The sequence below is a fragment of the Arvicola amphibius genome, chromosome 1 (assembly GCF_903992535.2).
Source record: "Arvicola amphibius chromosome 1, mArvAmp1.2, whole genome shotgun sequence".
NCBI lineage: Eukaryota > Metazoa > Chordata > Mammalia > Rodentia > Cricetidae > Arvicola > Arvicola amphibius.
This window is the reverse complement of record NC_052047.1, coordinates 125276457-125298825: the sequence shown is the minus strand read 5'-3', so window position 1 is coordinate 125298825 and position 22369 is coordinate 125276457. Positions and strand designations below refer to the sequence as shown.

At 38.2% G+C, this 22369-nt stretch overlaps 1 protein-coding gene across 6 annotated transcripts in view; it reads right to left on the bottom strand.

The window, feature by feature from the left end:
- Tnrc6a (trinucleotide repeat containing adaptor 6A) overlaps positions 1-22369 on the bottom strand; it is an 83098-nt gene that overhangs the window by 38359 nt on the left and 22370 nt on the right. For 5 of the 6 annotated variants that reach the window (XM_038350125.1, XM_038350091.1, XM_038350083.1 and 2 more), the window contains 2 exons: positions 16932-16953; positions 1604-1984 (listed from right to left, as the gene is read on the bottom strand). In XM_038350125.1, coding sequence (XP_038206053.1) covers positions 1604-1984; positions 16932-16953 — 403 coding nt within the window. The remainder of the gene's footprint in view (positions 1-1603; positions 1985-16931; positions 16954-22369) is intronic. The other variant, XM_038350117.1, reaches the window with a different exon arrangement.

The window sequence follows — 22369 nt, the reverse complement described above, 5'->3', positions numbered from 1 at the left end:
CTCTATTTGGCTTTTTAAAAATAGAAATGCTGAAAAATCTGAACCTCGTCCTTATGCTTGCACAGTATGCACTTTACTGAGTGAACCATCCTTCCAGCCCCACACTTATTTTTGAGATACACAACTCTTATACTACTGTTGTTTCCATTTTAAAAATAGCTTTATCCTTTCCTTTCCCAAAAGGAAGAGGTATACCTAAACTTATAAATATACGTCACTTCACTGCCTGTTTATCATATACCACCCTACCTGGCTCATAGCAGAAACTCAGGCATTTGATGGATAAGGAACACTCTCCTAAGATTATAGTAACAGATTGCTTATGCCAATGACCAATACATTTTCTTTTAACCTGGCTTCCCAAATAAAATTCAACCTCTTTTTTTTAAAGTTTTATTTATTTATTTTTGTTTTTTTTTAAGAAATATATTTATTTATTATGTATACAATATTCTGTCTGTGTGTATGCCTGAAGGCCAGAAGAGGGCAGCAGACCTCATTGCAGATGGTTGTGAGCCACCATGTGGTTGCTGGGAATTGAACTCAGGACCTTTGGAAGAGCAGGCAATGCTCTTAACCACTGAGCCATCTCTCCAGCCCCCAAAAGATTTATTTATTATGTCTACAATATTCCTCTTGCCTATACACCTCCATGCCAGAAGAGAGCATGAGATTTCATTACAGATGATTGTGAGACACCATGTGGTTTCTGGGAATTGAACTCAGGACCTCTGGAAGATAAGTCAGTGCTATTAACATCTAAACTACTCTCCAGCCCCCTCAACTTCTTAATTATCTACAACCTGAATTATATACAATGTTAAACTGTTTTGGAAAGTGAAGGTCTTTCTATAAATGTTAGAGTAAGCTAACTAATCTTGTTTTGGAGTTATCTGAAATGAGGGAACCTCAATTGAGAAAATGCTTCCATAAGATCCCATGAATTAGCTTTTTGATCAATTTGACACAGGTAGTATGTGGTTTTCGGGAACAAGTAGTTTTAATCATGATAACAATATGTGTCCTTCTCATAATGTGCAGCTCTAGAGACATGGATTAGAAACGTCTTTCTTTTCCTTTCCTATCACAAGTAATGTATTGCCAAAGAGCACCATGGTGGTTATGAGCATAGCTCTGGAATCAGACAGAACTTTTGAGTCCAAAATGTGCTACTTACTAGCTGTGGAATAGGGCAATATATTTTAACACACAGAGTAGTGCTTGGGACACATAAAAGAACATCCAGGCAGCAAGTGATAGTCACCAGGGATGGCCAGTGATAATGATGAGAGATACCCTGTGGAAGGTTGCAGAAGAGGAAATGCACATAACTGCATAACACAAGGAGTGGGGAGGGCTCACTTTTAACTACAAACTTAATAAATATGGGACCTGAGAGAAGATGAAAACAATCACAATATTCACTTTCTAAATAAGATAAGTATGTAACTGGCAGTAAAGAATTCTCCACTCAAGTGGCCTATTCAGGATCCTTAAAGCCCAGCTCTTGAGTTCTTGCCATACAAAACATACCAAAAAATTAGAGATTATAAACGTTACTACACTACCAAAAATGAGTCCTGTAGGAAAGGTCTTTTCTCACCTGACTGGGTTTTGCTGTTCTGCACCTCTCCGTTATTTGGTGGCTGTTGATTTGTTACAGCACTGCTTTCTGATTGGTTGTTTAACACCTTAACAGCAGATCCAAGGTTTGCTGCTATGACAGGAAAATGCTGACCCCTCTTTAGAAGCTGTTTGTGTTCCTGGTGGCGAAATCGTGGAGGTACTTCACGAGGATACCGAGGCAAGGCCTGTGGCTGCTGTTGCTGCTCCTGCTGCTGCTGCTGTTGCTGCTGCGGCGGCGGCTGCTGATTGCTGGCTGTAGCTCGCTTGGCATTATTATTAGTGCTGGTTGCTGTGGAAGTGCCGTTATCAGAGTTGGCAGGCTGAGGCTGGCTTACACTGGGCTTTATCTGTTCTGGCACTAATTCCAACAAAAGAACAGAGGTGGAAAAGATTAGCCAGTGAAGTACACCTTACCCTCAAACTCAAAGGCACTATGAAAACAACCCGAACAGAAGTTTTAAGCGTCAGAACAGCCTCATTCAGAGGCTCAAATTTCTGAAGAGATGCCACTGCCTGGAGTCAACTTTACTTCTCCTGACAAGCTACTCAAGCATCCACAAGGGTGTACATTCTTGTGGTGGGATTACAAGTGGATACAGTCATGGTGGACTTGGTCACTACTTTAAGTATTTAGAAGATACAGGTGGAAAAGACTTTATTTCCACCCAAAGGGCAAAATTATGAATTTTCCACTGGTGAATATATCTAAGCAAAGAACAAGTTCAGAACAGGATGCAAATGCAGGAGACAGGATGGAACCTGTGCAGCTTTCAAGAGTGAGGAATGACCTGAACAGCACCTTGGATAAATCTAAGAAAATACTTGTCAAATGATTGACTGGAAAGTGATAGGTGATTCTAACTGTTCATCATGAATATCTATAAATAAACTAATGGAAGCACCTTAAAGCTGCAAAAATAGACCTCACTGTCAAAACCACAATTGGCATGGTATCTGGGCTTAGGCTTCAACTTCAGCCTCAATGAACCTGCTGTAAGACATTCCAGTATCAAACGCTTTAGTCATTACAAAGCACAAGACATATGCCTGTTTAAGTACTGGCTATTCTGTAATGGTGGTGTGGAAGTTTGAAAGAAAAGGCCCAAAATAGTGCCCAAAGAGAGTGGAACTATTAAGAGGTGTGGCCTTGTTGGAGTATATATGGAAATATGTTAGAGGAAATGTGTTATTGTGGAGGAGGGCTTTGAGGTTTCATGTACCTAGTGAGACAGACCACTTCCTGCTGCCTGATGATCAAGACATAGAACTCTCAGCTACCTTTTCAACACATGTCTGCCTGCACACTGTCATGTCCCACCAATGGACTAAACATCAGAACCTAAGTGGGCCACCAAAATGAAACATTTTCCTTTATAAGAGTTGCTGTGGTCATGGTATCTCTTCACAGCAATGGAAACCCTACGACAGCTGGCATACTATTCTATATACCTGCAATAGTTCAATGCCACTACAGAACAAAATAAAACTCTGGTACTAGTGAGGATACTTGAGAAAATTCTGGTAAAGGCGTAAGTAAAACAACCTTAGCCTAACTTAGAAATCTCATTTGTTTCTATTCTATAAACAAATTCTATAAAGCAGGGATGGCCTTAGTCAATCACCCAGCAAACTGTAACCATTCAATAGATGCTATTGTTGTGGCCTAAACAAGAGCTATTGTCAAGTGTTTCTACTGTAAAGATGCTGTGACTGAGGCTTTGCTCACTGTGTTGTTAGAGTATTCAGCCCAGCTTCCTTCAGCAATCCAGACTAAGTTCCCTTCTGTACAGACGTCCTGAGTTTGAAGGACCCTCTCTCACAAAAACATTTTCTAATATAAAATCATGTCCTCCTTCTTTTCCAAGGTGACTTTATTTTTTACAGGACTCAAGCAAACTGTAGCCCAAGAGAAATTACAATGAAAAACTAACAAATATTCTATCTATTGTTTGAACTCTTTCATCATCATCATCATCATCATCATCATCATCATCATCATCATCTTATTTTTTAGTATATGTCAACATGGCACAAGCCAGAGTCATCAAAGCAGAGGGAGCCTCGTTGAGAAAATGTCTCCTCCATAAGATTTAGTTAAAGGCAAGGCTTTGGGGCATTTTCTTAGTGACCGATGGGGGAGGAGCTACACATTATGGGTGTAACTAGAGCAGGTGGTCCTAGGTTTTATGAGAAAGCAGGCTGAGCAAGCCATGAGGAGCAAGCCAGTAAGCAGCCCAACTCCAGGGCACCTACACATCACCTCCTACCTCGAAATAAACCCTTTCCTCCCCAAGCTGCTTTTGGTCATAGTGTTTCATCACAGCAGGGGAGGGAGGGAGAAGGAGACGGGGGGGGGGGGGGGGGAGGGGAGAGGAGAGAGAGAGAGAGAGAGAGAGAGAGAGAGAGAGAGAGAGAGAGAGAGAGAGAGATAGAGAGAGAGAGAGAGAGAGAGAGGGAGGGGAGTGTGTGTACTTACTGGGTCAGAGAACAACTTTCAGTGTCAGGTCCCACTTTCCACTATGTAGATCCTGGGGACCAAACTTAGGTTTTGTCAGGTTTGGCCACAAACCATTTCATTGGCCCCATCATTTTCAGCCTTCTAAAAGAATATTTATTTTTATATGTTTAAGTGTTTGCCTATATGTATGTATGAGCAATGTGTGCATACTCTTAACTATTAAGCCATCTCTCCAGGTCCATCCCTTTTACTTTTTATGCTTACTAACAAGTCTTTTAATAATTTGGGCCAAGTATTTTGTTGATCTAATTTATGTCTTAATTTTTCTCTCTTAACATAATGGTCTCAATAGGTAATAATGACATATATTCCTTTGTGTATTTTACAATAATATGGAAAGATTAGTGATTTGAAATATATTTTATGGCTGTCAAGGTGGCCCAGCAAGTAAAAAAGCTTGCTACTAAGTTTGACAACCTATGCTCAGTAAGTTTGACAACACACATGGTAAAAAATAAGACTCCCACAAGATGTCATCTGACCTCTATATATTAACACACACACACACACACAAAGAGTACAAAGCATTAGAATACTTAAAATGCCTCCAAAATGAAAGGAAGATAAAACAAATGTAACTAGAAATTATGGGCAACATTTTTAAAAAGCCTGTTTTTTTTTTTAATGTGCTTAACATTGGATTCAACATGCTATCTGACAACTGACTGTGAACTTAAGTTAGCAAAGTAAGCTTTTGCTCCTAGAATACAGGGTTTATTAGTATCAATAATATTACTGAAAATCAAAACACAGGACTGGAATGGTTAAGTGGTTCAGTGGTTAAGAGCACTGACTGCTCTACCAAAGGATCTAGGTTCAATTCCCAGCACCCACATGGCAACTCACAATTGTCTGTAAGACTCAGAAAGCCCTCTTCTGATCCCTGTAGATATCAGACATGCATATGGTATATAGATATACCACACATATTAGATCTAAAAAATTTAAAATCTCAAAAAAATAAAGCTAATAAATGAATTTAAAGGGTACAGACTTGCTGGGTTAGCAGGTAATCAGTAATGGGTAATTCTGGCTGCTGCACACATATACTTAAATACTTAATTATGTCAGTAAGAACCCAAACCATTAGACAGAAGAGAAAAAAGAAAAGTGAAAATTTCAACCATTCAAAAGACATGAAAATGGAATAAAAATTTCAAAATTGTGATTAATATAAAATGCTTAAAATAGAAAGAACAAGCACTCAAAATATGTATAATCACCACAAATATGAAAGAGTTAAATTCATTTGTTTAAAGGTAAAGCCTCGCTGGATGGTGGTGGTGCATGCCTTCACTGCCAGCACTTAGGAGCAGAGATAGGAAGATATCTGTAAGTTCAAGGCCAGCCTAGTCTACAGAGCTAATTCTAGGACAATTAGGACTGTTACACAGAGAAACCCTGTCTCAAAAAACCAAAGATATCATTTGATAAGTTATAAACTGTATAAATATAAAAACTATATAAATAACAAATTTTCTGGGTCAAAAACAACATCATTATAAATGACAAAGCTAGTAAATAAAACTGCCTTAATTATCAAAATTGCAAGACTAGGAAAATTATAAAGCACTAAAATAAAACATATTGAAGTTCAGCTAAGCCAGTGCTCAAAGATAAATTCATAGTGTAATTAATTCCAACAATCAAGATATAAAATAGACAACTTGGGAAGGTAAATAAACTAAAGGCAACAGAAAGAATGAATCAATAAAGTACTAACAAAACCCAATTTTAAAAAATTTAAAGTTACATTTCGTGTGTATGTGAGGTTGTTCATTTGTCACAGCAGTCAGAGGACAACATGTGGTACCAGTTCTCTCCTTCTATCAGGTGGATTCCAAGGACCAAACTCAGGGTGTTGGGCTTAGCAGCAAGCACCTTTATCTACTGAGCCATCTTACTAGGTCCAGAAATCAATGATTATAAAGTGAACTGACAGGCTTGATTATATTACAGCAAAACAACCAGTTAACATATTTTTAAGGGAAATGAAAACAAAAAATTTTTCTAAAAATCACTCTCAAGGGCAGGATATTTGGCTCAAATGGCAGAGCACTTTCCTAACATGCATAAAGCTATCCTGGGCTTGATTCTCAGCAGGAGGATCAGAAATTTCAAGGTCATCCTTGCTTACACATCAAGTCTGAGGCCAATCTGGGCTACACAAGATCTTATTTCAAAAAAATAACATTAAATTTAAAAATAAGTTTAAGGGCTGGAGAGATGGCTCAGCGGTTAAGAGCATTGCCTGCTCTTCCAAAGGTCCTGAGTTCAATTCCCAGCAACCACATGGTGGCTCACAACCATCTGTAGTGAGGTCTGGTGCCCTCTTCTGGCCTTCAGGCATACACACAGACAGAATATTGTATACATAATAAATAAATAAATATTTAAAAAAAATAAGTTTAAAACAAAACAAAACACTCAACCCTATAGCTACTTGAAAGTCTAGAGAAGGGAATGTTTAATACCAACAAAGAAATGGGGAAAGTAAATAGGTGAACTAATTAGCATAGAAGAAAAAGAAATTTAAAAACACACCCATTAGGACTGGGTCATTTATCTACACCACTGTGTTATTTGTTTGTGTGCCTTATACTACTTTTAAGAAACATGCATCTGTCTGTCTTTTTATGGTCCCAGCGCACAGTAAAGGAAAACCAATATAATACTACTGTCGGACACCATAGAAATGTGCAGCATATGGCAACTGATTTCAGATGGCAACCCACCAGAGGACTGATGCTGATGGAGGCTAATCCTGTCCAGGCAAGGCCTGCAGGACCATCAACTCTGGAAACTGCTGCTCACTTTTGCTAAAGCAGCTCGGTGTCCCTCTAATACCTGCATTGTAGTGTGCAATCTCATGTGACATATATGCAATCACATGATTACAACTCAATCTTATGGGCACATATATCTGTGGATTGTTAGGAAGATGACTTTCCATTTAGCTGTATAGTTCTGGTGTATAGAATATGAGCTGGGGCATGCTTTATAACTACATCTATTTGCCCGTGAGGATTGTAGACTCTTAAAAAAAAATAGCTTGTTTTGTTTCTTTTTGCTCAGACTAACTGCACATAATTAGCTCATTTAGTTCAAAAGTAGACCAAAGGCTTTTTGTAAATAGATCATGAGTTTAAAACCATATAGCTATACACAAAGTCAGAGTCACAGATGTCCAACCAAGGTTATTACATAAAGCACCCTAAGAAAAGCATCCCAATTCTTGGCTTGCCAGTCTGCTGACAATAGACCTATGTCTCAAAGTTTGTCACTGGGCACTGTGCCTTATACCCCTCACCCCCACCCCTGGTCTGGGGTCTGCTCAGTCCTACTCCCATAACATTGAGTTACCATGGCAAAGGCTCAGTTCCTTATCTTTTTAGCCTACGGATGTGCTTTTGACTAATGAGAGTTAACTCTTCTAATTTTTTTTAATCGCTTCAAAGCTCCTATAGGGAGAAGAGAAGAAGCTAGGGGAAGCTAGGAGAGATTAGAAAGAAGACAGAAGAGGCAGAATAGAAACAAAAGGGTAAAGACACTGATTTGGAAAAGCACAGAGGGAGAGAGTTCATACATTCGCCCCCGATATCCTACGAAAAAGATTCATTTCACTTGTTGTAGCATCCAATCTGATCCCTGAAGAAAATCTTGGGGCTCTTACAGATCTCAAGAAATAATTTTAGGGCAACTTTGAGGGTTCCTTACTCACTTCAATTTTGAACGCCATCACTATAGAAAAATCCATGCATACAATGTAATTGAATATATGGTCCTAGAATTCAAAACAGACTGAATTAAAAATATAAGTTTAAGATTCAACATAGACAGAAAAAGAAGTCCTAAAGACTTAGAAAATGAAAACGGTATGGTACAGAAAAGAGATTTATGAATCAAAGAGAAGAAATCACAAGAACAAGTTAAGTCAAAGGCAGGAGGTCAGAGGCTGTTTGTTTCAGTAGATATGGTTGCTCAAACAGGATAGCTTCCTTAGTTAATCCCAAGCTCTCTAGATCTAACTAAAAAACAAAGCAGGTCCAACAGATGACCTCCTTGATGGGATGCAAATGAACTTCATATCCCCTGTGGTGCTGCTGTGAGGTGTGTATTAATTTACTCTGCAAAAACTTCCTACACTTGCTTGGTCTTATCCTGCCCCAGACACTTTCACAACACCCTAAGCCTATTATCTACCTACCTGCCTCAAGTCATATCTATCATAAACCATTTTCAGAATGAATCTAACTCACTGACATGAATCCTCCCCATCATTTTTCCAAATCCATATACTGTTATGTACATAATACAATTCCTTTCTCTTTCCACTGCACCAAATGCTAGCAGTTCTCAAAATGAGTTATCATGGTTGTCCATGCAATTTCTCCTGCCCAAAATACTTGACACTTTCCTTGAAGATCTCTGCCCATCATGCCTAGAAAACAATTCATCAATGCCCTCTACAACAGCCTTCTGACTATTTCCTAGGACCAAAAGTTTTACTCTCCACCATTCAGACAAGTCCTGAGATTGCAGTACATATATAGTCTGCAGGTGCTGGTTACTGAATCCTCTTTCAATAAAATGTTCAAGATCCAGTATAATGAGGTACAGGATCCATACATTACCATGAAATAGCTCTGAACTGAAACCACATGATGATCATGACGAAAAAGATGATGAAGTTCACTAGTTTGTTGAACAAATCAGTCATAAGAAAGTATAAGTCATATGTAGAAAACAAGTTCACTCACTCAATGTAATTAACATGAAAAATACAGAAGGTCCTCTAATTAGCTTTAAAAAAAAACTACAAGCCGGGCGGTGGTGGCACACGCCTTTAATCCCAGCACTCGGGAGGCAGAGGCAGGCGGATCTCTGTGAGTTCGAGGCCAGCCTGGTCTACAAGAGCTAGTTCCAGGACAGGCTCTAAAAAAGCTGCAGAGAAACCCTGTCTCGAAAAACCAAAAAAACAAAAAAAAAAAAAAAACAAAAAAAAAAAAACAAAAAAAAACACCACAAAACAAAACCTAAGTTTGGCAGTGGTGGGAGTTAGCTGACATGATCATTTTATTTTACACATGTATAAAATTATCAGAAATTTGAAAAAAAATCTTAAAATACAACTGGGCGGCAGTGGTGGCACACACCTTTAATCCTAGCACTTGGGAGGCAGAGGCAGGAAGATTTGGGAGTTTGAGGCCAGCCTGGTCTATAGAGCTAGTTCTAGAACAGCTAGGCTATTACACTAAGAAACCCTATCTCAAACCAAAAGAAAAAAAAAAAAAAACCTTAAAATACAATTGTTCAAATGATATATTTTTCACGTACTATTTGTAAATATTCTTTAAAAGTTTTATACAGAATAGGGGCTGGGAATGTGGCTCAGTTGGCAGAGTGATTGTCTAACATACATAAAGCCTAGGTTTGATTCCTAGCATAGTATAAACTAGATGTAGGTGGCTCACAACTGTAATCTGTAATCCCAACGGTGAGGAGAGACAAGAGAATCAAAAATTCAAGGTCATTCTCAGCTACGCAGTTTAAGGCCAGCTTGGGCTATGTGAATCTCTGTGTCAGGAAAACAAAATCATTGCAGATAGAAGAAAGTTAACACATAACAAAACAGCATATCCAAAATTTAGCTGTCAGACAATACCACAGGGGTTTTCCCTAGTGTAAAAGCAATTCCAATACAAAACAGTGTCCCCTTAAGATCCTAACCACTCAGAGTCAATTACTCTAGCTGTTCTCTACTCTTGTGTTCTTCACAGGAGACACTGCTCTTCCTCGAGCCACCTCAGCATAGACTGTCACATGACACGTACCCAAGGAGAGTATCAACACTTATCAGACAGGAATCCTCAACAAAGCATTTCAGTAAAGGGGTTTCCAACTTCTGTTGCTTTTCCACTTTGTAGCTTTCAGTAAAGTATCAAGGGAAAGCATCTGCCTCAGAAGTACTATGGTATCTTAACTTCCATTTCCTTGCATTTTGAGACAGCAAGAGAGGGAAAGAAGCCAATTAGTTGAACAATAAGAATAATAAATAGCTTTTACCAATATAAATGAGTTTATAAATCAAATTTACTGAAAGCATGATAAACACTCTACTGGCATAAACAACACTGTCTTGCATAACAAAAATTTCATATTCTGCAATAACCAGCCAATTTTGAAATGCTAAACGCAAAAGAAACAGTCTTTAAACTGGAAAGCCTTAAGATAAAATGCTAAAATTTTTACTGATAAGTAGTGTTTTAAGGTTTTAAGAGTTAGTCTAGGAACTAGTTCTCTGTCAATCCACCAACTCCTGCTAATTAAACTCTTACTAAGTGGTACGACTTGAATGGCTGTTAGAAAATATTTAAAAGTTTATTTTATGCAGGCATGAGCAAACCTTAATATTTCTGCTGAGAAGTCCCTAGGGGCTCTGCCCGTGCTGTGGTGGTGGCACATGCCTAATCCTAGCAGGTGGATCTCTAAATTTGAGGCTAGCTGGCACAGAATGAGTTTCAGGACAACCAGGGCTACACAGAGAAATCCTGTCTCAAAAAACTGAAGGAATAAGAACAGAAAGAAAAGTCCCCAAGGAAAAACATCAAACAGCAAGATAACAAAGTACCAGTTCAAAATTAAATAGCAAATAAAAATATTGAGTTCACTTAGTTTTAATTTATCTCACAAATTCTAGAGAACAGCTCTGTCCCTAAACAGACTCTACCCACCTTCCTACTCCCCCCCCCCCACAATTCCTTAAGTAGCAGATTCTTGACAGCTCTGCTGTGGGTGGCCTTGTTAGCCAAACACAGGATGAAACTTCTCTTAACAGAAGGCTAGCTCTGTCTACTCTAAAATACAGGGGCTTCATTGCACATGAAACTTGTTTACAGTGTTCACAATATAGACTACTGCTGAGTCTTGCCCAAATATGTAAGATTCAGAAAAAAGATAAAAAAAAGATCTACTTCTCACCTAGAGGCACACCCTAGAGAAGAAAAGGGCCAAATTGTCCTCCTTAAGTTCCAACAGCTCTCTCCAAATTTGTCAGAACTAATTTAACTACATGAGGCTCTTCAGTCTCACAGACACACTGCTTATCAGAATGTATGCTTCTGAAACAGAGTACACATGTCCGAGCAAGTCTGGAAAACTGTTCTACAACACACTATAGATCAATACCAACAGAGCTCTAACTTCTTTTTTTGACTCAAAAATAAAGTGACAATACCTAAAAATTCAGCTGGAAGTGAACAGAAAATACCTAGTGAACAATTAATGCTACAGAATGCTTAAGTTTCCACGATCTTTAGGACCATAGGCAAATTTTTCTAACAGAAATCTGGATCAAAAGTGGGTTATCTAAACAAACAAACAAAAAAAGTCAAATAAGGTTTAAAGACTTGTAATTTAACCTGATACAATTGTTCCAGTTTTAAGTTAAAAGGATCTGTTCGTTTCCTCCTCTACCCCCACCTTCCCTGATAGAAGGAAAAGATGAACGCACTGTTTCAGTTGCACAAAAGCCTAATTTAAGAAAACATTCAACACAATCACGTAACTCAGACCTGGAAATCAAAGCTAACATTATAAATGCTATCCGATTCTGTTTCCCTTTGAGTATATATTTTCCTTTTCTGTTTATGTGTGTCTGTGGGGCCTGGTGCTCCTAATCAGATATTCTCCCATCTGTAGATTGACTTCAGGCATGGCTCTCTCGATACATGGCATTTTTCCCTCATGGCCACAATCCCAGATCTCAGACTAGAAATCTATGTAACGCCAGAAATACAGCAAGCACTAATCCAATAACTAATAAGCATGTACAGTTAGTGCATGTGACTTACTAACAAAAATTCAAGGTTAAACAGGTAAACAAGAATGGGCAAATCATTAAAAATTAGTACAGTAAATATTAGTAAAACCAAGAAGGGCCTGGAGAGATGGTTCAAGGGTTATGACCACTGACTGCACTTCTAGAAGACCTGAGTTCAATTCCCAGTACCTACATGGCAGCTCACAACTGTCTGTAACTCCAAGATCTGATGATACCCTCACACAGACATATGTGCAGGCAAAATATCAATGCACACAAAATAATTTTTAAAAAGAGCAAGAAAATTCTAATCTTACCTACTAATCTTAGATTTACTCTTTTTTTTTTTTTTTTTTTTTTTTTGGTTTTTCGAGACAGGGTTTCTCTGCAGCTTTTTTAGAGCCTGTCCTGGAACTAGCTCTTGTAGACCAGGCTGGCCTCGAACTCACAGAGATCCGCCTGCCTCTGCCTCCCGAGAGCTGGGATTAAAGGCGTGCGCCACCACCGCCTGGCTTTAGATTTACTCTTTTACTGTGTGTGTGTGTGTGTGTGTGTGTGTGTGTGTGTGTGTGTGTGTGCGCGCGCGCGCGTGCGTGCGGTGGGGGTCCTGTCTGCCCATCCATCCAAGAGACCAGAAGATGTCAGATCTCCTGGAGCTGGATTTAGAGGCAGTATAGGTGCTAGAAAATTAACTCCAATCCTCTGCAAGAGCTGTTAGCATCTTAACCTCACCATCTCTCCAGGCTGCCTAGGCTACCACGCCCCACGCCCATCCCCAAGTTTTAAAGATGATACAACTCATGCCTACAGGTAGACACAATACACAATACACTATGATTTACCTTGAATGGATTGGGCTCTACTTTAATGGAAGAAAAAAGCAAATCATTATCTGGGTAGGAGTTAACTCCTACCATGTTATTTCAAAAAGCTGAAAGATGGCTAGGATATTGTAAAACCGCATTGGTGGAAACTTAAATTTCCTCTATCTAACCCAATGTATGTCTGTTTTCATTATAATTCCATACTATTGAGGTATTATTACCAAAGGTATTATTCCCATTTTACAGATAAAAGAACAGAGACAGAGAAGAAAGCTGTGCATGCAAAAGCATCTAGTAAACAGAGCTAAGTTAAATAAGTGTGATCCCAAAACAATTGTCCTTTTTAGTGTACAACGTTAACTTTCATCTTAATTTGAAATTAAGAGTATGGCTATTCCCCTACTGTTAAGAGAGTCAAACAAACTCTCTAACAGGGGAATGGCTAATAATGGACTAACCACTTTAAAAATGATCATGTCAATTAAAATAAGACATTAATGTGGGCTCAATGAGTTAACATTAATGGAAAAACGAAGGAAAACAAACCAAGATCTGTATTCACTTCTGACAGGGATGAGCCACAGTTGTAGATTTTAGCTCAAAGTGCTGCTCTCCAGAAACTCAAATTTTCTATCCACATACCTGAATGCATAATACCTATCCAACACTCTGCCTCTAGGCCCCACAGCTTCTGATCCACTACCTTTTCATTCTACAACACAGACATTGGCTGGATTATCAAGGAACTTGTCTAAAACCACAGAAATAAAGACTGCAAAGGTGATAGTTATTCCCAGTTACTGTCTTTAGCAGTGATTCAAAGCTCTCAGTCTTTGGCCATCCCAGCAATATTTCCCTTAGGACACAGCAGAACAAAGGCTCTTGTTCAGAATACGTTCTAAAACATAAATGTTCCTTTTATCAGAATTAAAAGACAGTAAGTGTACATATTAATACAGGTGAAATGTATTGGTGTTTGTCTTTTTGGAGAACTTATAACTGATACAGCTACTCCTACTAACTCATCTTAATTCTTCTCCAAAAGATTAAAAGAGAAAGTCCCTGGATTGTTCATTTTGAAACGGAAGCCCTAATTATTGCTTTAGTAGAATCTCAAGACTCTCAGCTCAGGACACACTATTCTGGGATACTCCCACACACTCCCCAAAACAGTGAGTTCTTCTCCTTAATTCCTGAGCCTAGTTATTGATTATAGCTCACTGATAAACTGCTTTCTCCTTTCCAGAATCACCACATAAAACTAAAAAAAAAAAAAAAAAAACAAACCTCACTCTTTCATTCTCATCAGTGTAAACAATTTACTGGTGGCTATAAGTTCCTAAAACAGAACGAGTCCTCTGCATTTCTGTGAAAGTACCGTGCACATTAACAGGAGCTGACATGTGTAAGTCATCTTCCCTCCTTCATAAGGGGAAAAGAAAAATGGGGATTCTGAAAAACCAAACAAAATTGTTTTCTTAACTATTTTCCATGAAAGTAGGCAGCTATTTTTTTTTCTATCTTGTTAGTTAGTACAGAATTACAAATCTTATTTTCTATACAACTCAAAGCATCTCTCACAGGAAGAAGAGAATCTGCCACTAGGAGGTTCTTAATCAACGATCATTTGTGTTCTGTTTCAAACGTCAGCACACATATTGGCCTCCAAATTATCTCACAAAGTAGAATAGTGGTACACAAAACAATAAGCCAGACTAATCTCACCACTACTCTAATTCTCCTAGGGATTAATCTCCCACCTAAGCGATAGAATGAACTGTAGCTATGTGCACCAGATTCTCTGGGGTATCACATCAGCTGCAAACAACTTCTTCCATTTACCCAACAGCCTCAATCATCTACACCACATCACATGCTTGAAGCCATCGCTTTCTGATGTCTGTTTACTACTCTGAGCGCTACAAAATCCTTAAGTCCCTGAACTTTGTTCAGCATGAGGTCTGATCTTTGAGAGATAAGAACAAATGGCTTCTCTAAAATGAAAACTGTAACAGCATCATCTGACACAGCAGTACCTCCTCAAGTACATACCCAAAGAGACAAAGGCAGCACCTTGACTCCAGGCCCACTGCAGACTTACTTACATTAGCAAAGATATGGGAAAACACGAATGTGTCAGTAGACAAACTAGCATACACTTGTGTATGAGCACACAGAGACAGATGGAGACACACACACACACACAGACACACACACACACACACACTATGGAATGTTCTTCAGCATCAAAAAAGGGTTCCTTGACATTCAAAAGAGGTAACATGAAGACTTCTCACCAGAGGATCTCACAACGTAGCTCTGGCTGGCCTCAAGCTCACTATTTAGACCAGGCTGGCCTTGCTCTCAGAGCTCCTCCTGCCTCGGTCTCTGGAATTAAACGTATGTGCCACCATAGAGCAGCTCAGCAGCTACTACTATTGTTATACCTGGCATCTCTTCTCTTTACCCTATATTCTTTCTCATCCCTCTCTGGTCTTCCTTCTCTGTGATGGCTACATCTCTAGGCCAGTATACCATCAATCCCCCTTATACCCCTACGTAGAGACAAATATTCCATCCTTATTACCAGTTTTGTCTACCAATCTCCTCTGTCCAGAAATGTATTTGTCTCAGCACTCAAAATCTCCACTCATGCCGGGCGGTGGTGGCGCACGCCTTTAATCCCAGCACTCGGGAGGCAGAGGCAGGCGGATCTCTGTGAGTTCGAGGCCAGCCTGGTCTACAAGAGCTAGTTCCAGGACAGGCTCCAAAGCCACAGAGAAACCCTGTCTCGAAAAACCAAAAAAAAAAAAAAAAAAAAAAAAAAAATCTCCACTCATGTTTCAGCCAGTTTTCCACACATAGAGGTTAATAGTTTGAAAACATGAAAGACGCCGGACATGGTGGCACATGTCTACCATTCAGAGCTCCTAGTTCCAGCCTAGCCTGTGATACAGAAACAACCCTATCTCAAAACAAAATAAATAAGCCATGCCATGTTGTTTAAGTTCTTTATTAGTGGCTCCCAGCTGCCTATTGAACTCCAAGTTCCTTGGTATGTTCACATATGAGTGCATAACATTTACATACACTCATAAAGCTCACTTTGACTTGATTCCCACCTGCACCCAGCACTGGGACTATAACAGCAAGCTGTCATGCTCAGTACTTTACACAGGTCCTTGAGGTTCAATACAGGTCTGACTTACCTCCCAGTCAGAGATTAGAAGTTCTTCAGAAACTACCAGGTGGGGTAAGGACAGGACACTTATGGGAGCCCTGAAGCCGAACAGATGAAGGATATTTCTCCTTTCCCAGGAGGTGTGAAACCTAAACTCATGGCTGAATCTACATATGCATGTTTCTCGGATTCTGTTGAATCCTTTCCATAAATCAACACCGATATTGCAAAGTGTCGAAACACTGAGGATTTCTCTCCAGCTTTTATCAAAACTGTAAATAAATCCTCAAATTCCTGTCTCTCAAATTTTCCTTAGGTTCATGTAAACACCTTCTTCAGTAAAATACAGGGTTTATCTGTTATTTACTCTTATACAAGAGACTCTAATAGATGTCAGCTTAAATAGTGTTAACCTCATAACCATAACACACACTTCTGACACAGCTAAAACCCCAATTTGGTATGCTGGAGCCAATTAAGGTCAGTCTCTGAGCTGTACAACTTTCACTAAGTACTCAAGGGCTGGGTAGCTGAAGGACTCCTGGCTCAATGACTGCTGGGTTAGCAACATATTACTTAAATGATAATACAGGAATAGATATCACTACTATGTCTTTATAAAGGACAAAGGACAAGGAACGCAGCAGGCAAAAACTTTTCCCCACCCCTGCACATGAGATTTTAGGATGAAAGACCAAAGGGAAGGCATTAGACCCCCAAACTCTCAGACAGTATTAGAAAATGGGACTACTCAGAAAACAGCCCTAGGGCAGTACCTCTTCCACGTGGTAAATTCACCATAAAAAAGCCCCAAAGGAAGACACCAAGGTGACCGCACTGCATTAGTCTGTCCCACCCCAGGTTTCTTCATAAACTTCTTTACCGTCCCAAAGTGAACAAAAACGCACATAAACAACTTTCTTTCAATGAAAGAAGAAGAAATAGCTTTAAATAACGTACCTTTGATTTTTTGTTCAGTGGCCTAAAATGAAAACAAACAAACAAAAAACAATGTAAATATGAAACTGAAAGAAATGAATTGTTATGATAAAATGCTCATATTACTATTATATAAGACACACATTTTATTAAAGAAATTATCATTTAGATGAACCATATAGGAAAAGACATGCAAAGCATTCTTTTCCCATAGATGTGCCCCATTGTTCTTAATATTATGTTTAGTAATAAAAATTTCTGTAATGATTCATTAGACATAAAGCATAGAAGACATTTTATGGTGGCTTATAATTTTTCAAATGTGAGCTATATTTTTCTCATGTTATGTTTAAAGTATTTTATAATTATCACCTTTGTATAAAAAGGTTTCTAACAAATTTTGTATGTCTCAATAGCTTCAAAGAATCAAAGACTAATTATATTTTCTACAAAAGTTATAAATAATCACTTTGGCCAAATCTGTAATAAACTTCTGGATATCAAGTTAATATATTATTAATTATATACTATATTATACATAGATATCTATACAATATATTTATATAAATTATATATCTATATAATATACAAATTTTATTACATATATTAGTATAGTTAATATAGTCAACTTTTCAATATTTGTTAGGTGAGAAAACTTTTTTAACTAACTTGTAGCTTCTGACACATCTAATGTCTCATGAAATGACTGGTGAGCAGCTGAGCAGATGAACCTGCTTCCCAAGGCCTGTGCCCAGGTTTACTAGCTAGTTCTCTGACACCAACACCGAGGAGAAGGCTGGAGGACAGTGAGGCTCACTTAGGCAACCAGCTCAAACTGCAAGGGCCTCGACAAGAACAAGAATCAGCAAGAGAGGTCCCCAACCAAAATCACCTTCTCATCAGAATTGGTATGGAGACCTGAAAGTAAAAGATTCAAGAATGTTCAGGTTGACTAGAAAGGCTGAATATTAGTACCTGAATAACAAAGAATTATTTCTAAATTTAGACAAAGTTTTACTTAACTGCCTCAAGGCATAATTCATTTTGCTTTGTCAAATAAAATTATTAAGCTACCAAAAATTCCACTTTAAGTTTTACCATTATAAATATATATAATAAAAAATTGACAATTACTCTACTTTTGAAGCCACACCAAATGTTCATCTTCATTATGATGCTATGTCCAGTTTTAAAGCTCTAGATACATAAAATAATGGAGGCCCATCTTATATCTTATGGATCAAAATTAAAAGGAAAGCAGTGATGGAAGGGTAATGCTAAGAGGCTTGTCAACTACCTTGACAAGAATTATTTATTTTAGGGAGAAGTAATTTTGAAAATCAGATTATAGGAAAAAAAATTCTTACAGAGAGCTCAGTAAGAACTCTACAAAGTGTTAGAAGCGTTATATATGCTATATCTATAAAGCCAAAGAATCCACATAAGAATTACTTTGTAAGCCCAAAGTCGTTCTAAAAAAATTACATATTTTTTTCAAAGAAGATACATTGCAAGATGCAGAAATTATAACATTAAAACCAAAGGTATACAGTGTTACTTTCCCAGACTGTGCTCGTGTAGGAAAGCAGTTTTATGTTGTTTAGAGCAGTGGTTCTCAATCTTCCTACTGCTGCAGCCCTTTAATACAGCTCATGTTGTGGAATCCCCACCCATAAAATTATTTTCATTACTACTTCATAACTGTAATTTTGCTATTGTTATGAATCATAAGGTAAATATCTGTGTTTTCCAATGATCTTAAGCAACCAAGAGTTTGACTCTCCTTACCAAAGGGGTCACGACCCACAGGTTAAAAGTAGCTGTTCTAGAATAACTGACAGCCTCACCAGTATTCCTGTCTCCCATAGAGAATGGCCCTGAGGAGGTAACCCAAGATCTCTAACTCTGAGAACACTAACCTAACAGGATGAAGGAACATCAGCACTAGAAATCAAGAGCTCCCTACAACTGAGAAGTAAATGCAAGTGGTAGAATTTTGCTTCTTTAAAAGCAGGTTTCTGGAACCTCGTCCAAGAACCCAGTATGATCATCAAATTATTATAATGAGAATTTCCAAGTGGGCCCCGTATTTTAATAGTGATTGTCTCTATTGCCTTAAACTGTAGCCATTAGCCATACATATGATTACTGAGCACTGAAATAAGGCCAGCTTAAATGGAGATCTTCAAAATATATACCAGATTTCTAATAGTGAAAATTTTTCAAAGAATAAAAACTATTTTATTAAAAATACTGTGTATGAATTGTGTATTAAAACAGCAATATTTGGGCTCTATACTAAATTACATAAATATAATTAGAATTGTCCTTTATATTTTCTTGAGTTGTTTTTTAAATAGGTTTCACTATGTAGCCCTGACTGGCATGGAACTAACAGAAGTGCTTCTGTCTCTGCCTCCCAAGTGCTGGGACTAAAAGTACAATTTTACTTTTAAATGATCCTTCCTTTTCAACTCTCTGAGTCTCTCTTTCCTAGTCCTTCAAATGGGGGAAGTTACTGGTTCATATTTCAGAGTTATTTTGAGGATTAAGCAATAAAACATTACAGATTAGATTAGGAAAATACATGTCATTATATAGTTACTCTACAAAACAATTACAAGGTTCTATCAAATCAAACATGGAAGCAAATAGTTGGCATTTTAAATATTTTACATTTTTCACTTTAAAACAATCTTTAGTTGTGATTCTACAAATGGAGACACCAGATGGGAATAGACAGGACAATGGATGCTTCATTCCCAGCAGTTCTGCAGTGCCTGCCTAACTTTCAAAGTGTCTAAGCAAACTACAGGGGCTCACGTTTTGAACCATGCCTTTATTGCTGACAATGTGCGACTTGGTCAAATTACTTAACTTTTCTAAATTAGCTAACGTTCTACCTCATCTGCAAAGCGGAGGCAAATGCCCTTCTCTCAGCACTGTCATGAGGCTCAGGACTCCAGATTGGCACAAATGAAGAAATAGGATACTGGGGAGCAGTCAGTAGCCATACGTTCCTGCTGCTGTCAGCTCAACTGCCTACCTGAGCTTTAGCTCATTTCTAACTCATATTTGTAAATGTGCTGACACGCACCCCCAGTTCTTTGTCTTTCTCCTTTCTGTTCATCTACACCTTCTCAATATTATAATTGAACAGTGGTGGTGTGAATAAGAATGGCTCCCACAGGCTCAAATGTTTGAATACTTGGTCCCCAGTTTGTCAACTGAATTAAAAAGTGAGGCATTGTTGAAGGAAATATGTCCTTGGGAATAAGCTTTGTGGTTCAAAAGCTCACACCATTTCCCAGTTAGTTCTCTCTGCCTCTTGCTTGTGGATCAATTGCCCCAATGCCATGTCTGCCTGCACACTGCCATGCTCCCTGCCACGATGGTCATCTTATCCTCTGGAATTGAGTCCTGGTAAACTCTTCTATGAGTTGCCTTGGTCATGGTGTCTCTTCACATAGAAAAGTAACTATGATATCCATGGGAGGCCTGTCCTTTTCTGAACAGGAACAGAGGGGTGGGTGGAGTGAGGGAACTGGGAAGAGAAGAGGGAGGAGAAACTGCAGTCATGATGGTTTTTTTTAAAGTAACAAAGACAAAAAAATAAAGAATTAATCTAGTTCAACTCACCTTTCTCTCTTTCTTTCTTTCTTTCTTTCTTTCTTTCTTTCTTTCTTTCTTTCTTTCTTTCTTTCTTTCTTTCTTTTTTTGTTTGTTGTTTAAGACAGGGTTTTTCTGTGTAGCCCTGGCTGTCCTGGAACTCAATTCTGTAGACCAGGCTGACCTCAAACTCAAAGATCTACCTTCCTGTCTCTACCTCCTGAGTGCTGGGATTAAAGGTCTGAGTCACACCTGGCTCAACTCAACTTTTTAAAAATGAGATAAGTACTACTCAATAGTCTTTCCTATGAGTTAGCAAATGGTAGCTAGTCTGAGGAAGAATAAGGGGTGTGAAAGGACAGAACCATAGGGAAAGCATTCAGCGCCCTCAATGAGTGCTCCTCAGTCTGGTCCTGTTATCACCAAGGTTACAGAGAAGCGCACTAATGAGACTCTAAGCATCATCACCAAAGGGAGGAAAGCTAGATGTTTCTACAACCTAAGTCTCTTTTAGGCTTTCGTAACTCACATCCATAAAACCTGTAAAAGTCCCTTCAATTCAAATAGTAACAGCAACTAAAGTAGCATTAATGTTAAAATATACTTTATATCAGGAAATTCCAGTTTGTATTATTGTTTTCCCCAACCCTTCACTATTATATGCTTTCTAGGAACTACAATTACACGTTTAAATGAAGGATATTCTAAATTATCCCTCCATAATTAACCTATTTCTCAACCTCCCTTTTCTTCACTGCAGTTCCCTGAAGATCCTTTTTGAAATTTTTCTTCTAAAAATGGAACCTGGGGAGAGATTTGTGCTAACCCTTGTGTTGCTGCTGTTGCCCTAGCCCCTCTTAATGGCTGAAACTATGCCTGTACACCATCAAATTATTTTCTAGGTCTAAGAATCAGAAGGTTCTTCATTATATGAAAAGCATTGTACATATATAGCCACATTTTTATAACAGAAAAATATGTTAAAAATGAAGTCATCCATAAAGCAAAGGATAACCAGCCTACAGTCCACAACCCCAGAGAACCCAGACAACAAAGAGGACTCTAAGAGAGACATACATGGATCTGCCTAGGAAAGAGGAAAAGCAAGATCTCTTGAGTAAATTGGGAGCATGGGGGGCAAAGTGGGAGGGTAGAAGGGGAGAGGAGGAAAAATGTATAGCTCAATAAAAACAATTTTTAAAACACCTGGAAAAATGCAGTCATAAACTCACTGAGCTCCATGTTCATTTACTAGGGTAGGAAATGTCATTTTTTAAAAGTAAAATATTTACTAAATATTTAAACATATATTTAAATAATAAAATAAGAAAGACTTATAGTTAAAATACTACAGTGAGTTTTGAGGTTCTAATAAGCTATCAAGGGTGAGGGGCATTGGACTCTGGTTTAGTGTAGAGCTTCCTTACTTAATAGGCTCAAAGCTGTGTTTAATATCTCACTCAAAGAAATTGTGTTACTCGGTTCTTTATTTGAAGCAAAAAATAGCTCATGGTATGAACTTAGATTTCAAAGGCACACAGGGGCTGTTAGGAAATTAAATCTACATGTTTTCTGTATTTGTAGCATGATAAACTACATTTTATCTCCTATTATAAAATTTTCCTTAATATATTATATCTCAATTGAAAAGTTCACAAGGTAACACTGCATAGAAAGCAGAGTGCTGTGATGGTTTTGAATAGAAACCTAATGGGAAAACAAGGTTTCAATTTTACTTCTGCTTCTGTTGCCTTGATGAAACTACGGTTAGCCACTGAAATCACCGTATACTGAACACAAACAGATTAGAACAGGTAGCAGCTGAAGTCTTCTTCAGAAGTGAGAGTGCA